This window comes from Sinocyclocheilus anshuiensis, unplaced genomic scaffold (assembly GCF_001515605.1).
Source record: "Sinocyclocheilus anshuiensis isolate Anshui unplaced genomic scaffold, SAMN03320099.WGS_v1.1 scaffold879, whole genome shotgun sequence".
Classification (NCBI taxonomy): domain Eukaryota; kingdom Metazoa; phylum Chordata; class Actinopteri; order Cypriniformes; family Cyprinidae; genus Sinocyclocheilus; species Sinocyclocheilus anshuiensis.
Window position 1 is genome coordinate 182,915 of NW_015546063.1, and position 6,006 is coordinate 188,920.

Consider the following 6,006-nt stretch of genomic DNA (forward strand, 5'->3'; position numbering starts at 1 on the left):
TAGGGAAAGCAGGGAACTCACTCCCGGGAGCGGCGCTTGCATTGGCAGTGGAGAGAACTACATGAGTGGGGGTAGAAATATTGGTTACGTCATGGAGCTGGCTGAGCACTGAGGATCGACGTCTCACTGCACCCTGAAACGAACCACTTCTCTTGAACGTACTCACTACCTCCATCTGCAGGAGAGAGAGAGAACCACATCATATACACAATTCAGAGAAAGAAAGAGAGAGAAAGAGTAACAAGGAAGGAGCAGAGCGAGGAGAAAATATGCTTGTGATACTTCACCCGGCAGGAGAAAACAAAGCTATGCTGGCATTGTGTACTAAGGGGTACATCTTTAAACATTAAAAGGATAGCTCACCCAAAAATGAAAATTCTGTCATTATTCACTCCCCCTCTTGTTGTTCCAAAACCATTTGCTGTTAACACATTTTTTTTTGTTCAGTCTGTTCCTCACACAAAGCGGCTGACTAGCTACTTGGAAAGCACATGGCATTTTTGTCCTTTTTGGGGCTTCACAAACATGGGAACCAACATAATTAATTAAGAATTTCTCCTTTTGTATTCCACAGAAGAAAAAAAGTCATACATAAAACAACATGAGGCTGAGTAAATGATGACATAATTTTCATTTTTGGGTAAACTACCCCTTTAAGGATCTGCAACCAGGATCACAATTTACTTAGTACATGGTCTGGGTCTTATTGAGAATAATTTATTGGTGCATAATATAACAAAAAAAATAAAAGTCTTTATAATCATTCATCAAAATGTAATAACTAAAACAACTTTTCGCTGACCACCAAGACCTGTCATATCAAGATCACTTTCCACTATTCAGTCATTTTCCATATCACATCCAATATCACATTCACTCAAGAAAAAATAAATTGGTTGCAAGCGGCGTTTCATATTCACTTTAAAGAAACACGCTGCCTTAATTTGTCAGTTAATTTAACATGATTCTGTTCTGTTTTTCCACAAATGGAGTGTGGACGTCACTGCAGCATTCTTTTGTTTCTAAATGGCTTTGTTAAAATATCAAATAGACTGCACAAGATAAGTTCACTGAACATCACTTTGTAATAAAAGCTAACACAACAAATGGATACCTCTGCAACCACACCACCCCAAATGTTTAACTTCTCTGAAACTCAAGAGCAACTTAAGAGCAAGCTGAACCATGCCAAACCAAAATGGGAAATGCCGTGAGAATATGCAATCAGCTTGCATAAGACCTCATCGATAATTCATCTGCAAATACCCTGCGTCAAAAACACAACACTGAGAAATGGAGGGGCTCTCCTCATTGGAGCCAACGCAGGATGAAACCCGTGATTAGATTAGGCTGACTGATGATATGAGGCCAGCCGCTATAATGTGTGTTGTGTTTTGCCTACTCAGTGTCGAGCAGTGAAGGAATCAATGGAAACCTTGTAAGGAGCTTTACAAGCACTTCAGAAATCCATACCAGGCACTCCAAATTTAAAAAAAGAAATATCTATATAATGCTCTACTATCCCATCAAGTCTGTTCACTGATGGTGTATATTGGCAAGAACATGGACAAAAGAGTGAGTGCTGCATCATGCATGCATGTGCTCTGAGAATGTTCTATTATAAAAGCTCTTTCTAAAGTTACAGTGCCATAAACCAACAGGCACCCCCACCCATGACCCACCTCCTCTATGCCTGCTGACCTTCAATATCATATATGTACCTAGCGCAGTTCAGGAAACAAAAGTAATACTAACTCACAAGTCACACGTGCACCACACAACAGATCCTTCCACAAAGATGCTACTAAGTTTAATAATTTAAGGAACCAGCAGATGACAATTCTATGCAAACCCAAAAAAAGAGAAAAATCTCACTTAAAGTCATGGATGGAGTCCAGACTGAGAACTATAAGTATAAGCATAAGTATAATTCAGTTCAGTATAATTCAGTGTATTCAAGGAAATTAATTAAGCATTGGCCTCAAATCAAACTACTTCAACAATCCCCCCAAAAAAAAGACCTGTGAGCTGAGTTTCCATGAAGGTTGAAAATTGTAGAGTCAAAGAGATAGTGAACAGAAAATGGAAAGAGAAACATGATAGTATAATACACAATTGGTTGATTATATATATACAGATCAAATCAAAACAATAACTACTTTTAATATATTTACCCTATATTGTAATTAAGTTAGGCACATTTATGATAATGTTATGAGCTATGATGTGTAAGATAGGGATGCACTATAAAACAGCACCATATCAGTAGATATTAGAGGTTAATTTTATTGTATCAGCAGATACACTACCGTTCAAAAGTTTGGGTCAGTTTTTTTTTCCTGAAATAAATTAATACTTTTATTCAATAAGGACAAATTAAATTAATCAAAATGACAGTAAAGACAATTAAAATGTGAAAAGGTTTCTCTTTCAACTATATGCTGTTCTTTTGAACTTACTATTAATCAAATAATCCTGAAAAAATGTATCACAGTTTCTACTCAAATATTAAGCAGCACAAATGTTTTCAACATTGATAATAATATTTGTTCCTTGAGCATCAATTCAGCATTTTAGAATGATTTCTGAAGGATCTTTGTGATGCTGAAAATTCAGCTTTGCTATCACAGGAATAAATTACATTTTAAAATATGTTAAAACGGGGAAAAAATCTATTTTAAATAATAACAATATATATTTTTAAGTTTTTACTGCATTTTTGATCAAATAAATGTAGCCTTGGTAAGCATAAAACAATTAAAAGACATTTTTAAAAATCTTACTGACCCCTTTATTTCATACTCATACTCAATATCAGCCACAACATGAAAATAATTAACAGCTTATCATATCGACCAGATCTTAAATATTGGTGCATCCCCAGAGTCAAACATTGTTCAGATCCTCGTCAAATCTTTCCAGCTCTATCAAGTCTGAGGAGCAACATTCTCAAGTCCCATGAAGCGTGTCGGGAATGCGTCTGATTCTGTGCTGTGACTCTGAGCCAAATGAGTTACTAAGCAATAAATTAGGAATTTAAAGGACTCGAGTTACATAATAAAGTGACAAAACAGAGCTCTGAGCAGGGAAGGGGGGAGGGAATTTTATACATTCATGTTGGGGGAAATCTATATGCAAGTGAAGGGTCCCAACAGTGGGAAGCAGAGACAAAGACAGATTAGCGAAAGAGAGGAGGAAAGAGAAAAGGAAGAAGGCAAGGATGAACTAATGTTGGTGATTCAGAGAGGGTCTAGAGAGAGCGGGAAGAGTAGAGGAGGAAACGAAAGGAAAAGCAAAAGAGCATTCTTTGAGGAGACAAAAGTTCTACTGTCTGTGGAAACCATCTTACGTGACTAGTGCTCTAACTAGTTCTACCAGAGGGATTGATTGGTCAGAGGTAAGGGGTCGCATGCACAGCACCTGAGTCTGGATACGGTTAAGGCCTCTAAACCAGAGGATCTGCCCCCTGCGTAGCTCTCTCTCAGCGTGGTCTATCTCCTCCTCATCGTCGGCCAGCTCGTCCTCCGTCATCTCGTCTGTCCCTGGCCCATGGCCTGCCTCCTTCAGACACTTCAGGTGACTAGTGGGCACTGTGGCTATCACCTGAGATGAAAAGAAGAATTAGTTTAAAAGGAGTGGAATGACTGATACTGTATGATCAGAGGCATGCACAAAGGGTGGGTGCAGGGGTTCTCGAGTTGAGGTGTGCTAAAGTGCCCTTTCGGTCCGATCTAGGTGCCCCTGGACACCCCCGGACCACGTTTGTGCCCTTGTAATGCCATTTCACCCTGCCCCTCCAGAGGTTTTGTGCACACCACTGTGTATGATGGTGAGCAGTGCTTGATATACAGTATATAAAATACATCTGGAAATCTGGAACTGATTGAAACTAAATTAGACACACTCCCTATTACCAAAACTCTGCCCTACAAAGATATCGCTGAGACGGTCAAAAGCATATATTGATGGCTTTGCAATCACAGAAATAAATTACACTTTAAAATATATTAAAATAGAAACTAGTTACTTTAAATTGTAATATTACTGTAATTTTGATCAAATAAATGCAGTTTTGCTGAGAATATAACATAAAAAATAAAATATTTGAACATGGAACATTTTTGAACAGTAGCATATTGGATATTGCTCTTTTCCCCATGTTTCATCCTGTACAATTATAATGTTGTGATGTGTAAATTCACTTAATTAACTGTTTTTAGTTTTTAGTGTTTTATTTTGAATTTATTTAGACAAAATAGTCTAGATTTTTACTGTCAGCCTTAACATGAAACTAATTATCAGCTTATCATATCTGCCAGATCTTTAATATTGTCACAATCATTGTTCAGCTCTATCAAATGTCTGACCAATATGTATATATGTCCGAGAAACCACATTCTCAATTCCCATGCAGCTCCAGGATGGTACTATGGCCAAAAATACATAGACACTAATTAAAAGTACTGCCATTCTATCAGATTTATTTATGGAATGAACCACCCCCCTCTTCCCAAAACTCCACCCTACAAAGAATCCGCTGAGACGTCAGAAGTGGCGGCAGCAAATGAGCAAAATAACATTCTTGTGAGACAAAACTGAAAAATGCTTATGAAGCTGGAGTTTGAAGCGCTTAACTTGCAAGATCCAATTAATCTACCAATCTCTCAGCTTCCTGCTGCCCATATTTGGACTGCCCTATGAATATGCAAAATGACAGGCAGAAGGTACCTTAAAAAACTTGGCTTTGAGTGGTTAGACAATGAGCCTGTGGTCTGTGATATTTTCTAAGTATTCTATTAAAAATAGCTTTTAGCACCTTTTACGGGCTTGTCTATTTTGGCTACACCAATTTACGATACTTCAAGATGCATAAAATTGATCATACATCTACTGACAAATATTCACAGTAGGATGAGACTCAAAGAGCTCTTACATCAATAAAATGCTGTACTGTGGAAGAACCTGAACCCAATTGAACACCCGTGGGATGAATTTGGGATGAGCCAGACCTCATTACCCAATATCAGTGCCTGACCTCACTGATGCTCTTGTGTCTCTTAATGGGAGCAATTTCACAAAGCTATGTTCCAACATCTAGTACAAAAAAGCCATCCCTGAAGAGTAGAAGCTGTTGTAGCAGTAAAAGGAGGACTAACTCCCAATTAATAGACACTGGTTTAAAATGAATCGCATGTGGCACATTTGGGTGTGGAGTTTGGGTGTTCACATACACTGTATAATACAATTGAAAAGGAAAGTATATTGAATGCACACAAAATAATTAACATCTATTTTAATATTTTCTTAAAGTTCACTAAAAATATATTGAAACATCTAGGCAGGATAACCACTTGTGTTTATAAGGCAGTCTAGCACAGTTATCAGCTGATGCAATATTTTCAAAATGGACAATTATCAGACATTGGATTCTTTGGGGAAATAAGATGTCATATCCATAAGAATTTTGAAAAATCTTAAACTTGATTAAATACTCGATACCTTCAGTTACACAAATATTGTCTTTCATAGTTGTTCTCCTTATTTGTTCTTTGTGTCTCTTGCTCTCCTACCTGACCCCACAGCAATTCTCCAACTCCCACAAAGAGGCACCACAGCCATTGCTCCACATTGAGAGGGGCACAGCTGAAGGGCTTGCCCCCAAACTGCACAATCACAATCTGCACACAGATCAACAGCAAACAACCAAACATAGTCAACACCTGCTTACTCAGCACAGGCACACAGTACATCAGTTACCCTCTCATGTCACCTTTCATACAACCTCATGGACAGGCCCAGATAGAATTCTGATTTCAAAAATAGTCTGTATAAATCTGTTGATTGGATTTATCGATATAGTTCACCCAAAAATGTTATTTCAAACCTGTATGCATTTTTGCATGCATTTTTCTCAGTGGAACATAAAAGATGATATTTTGAAGAATATATATATATAGGCCTACACACACATATATATATATATATATATATATATATATATATATA

General features: G+C 37.5%; 1 protein-coding gene across 1 annotated transcript in view; it reads right to left on the bottom strand.

Moving 5' to 3' along the window:
• The window catches only part of LOC107699563 (plasma membrane calcium-transporting ATPase 3-like), a 56,384-nt gene that overhangs the window by 8,631 nt on the left and 41,747 nt on the right, over window positions 1–6,006 (bottom strand). The window contains exons 20-22 of the mRNA XM_016500862.1: window positions 5,571–5,678; window positions 3,421–3,603; window positions 5–175 (exon numbers count right to left, since the gene is read on the bottom strand). Of these exons, the coding sequence (XP_016356348.1) occupies window positions 5–175; window positions 3,421–3,603; window positions 5,571–5,678 (462 nt within the window). The remainder of the gene's footprint in view (window positions 1–4; window positions 176–3,420; window positions 3,604–5,570; window positions 5,679–6,006) is intronic.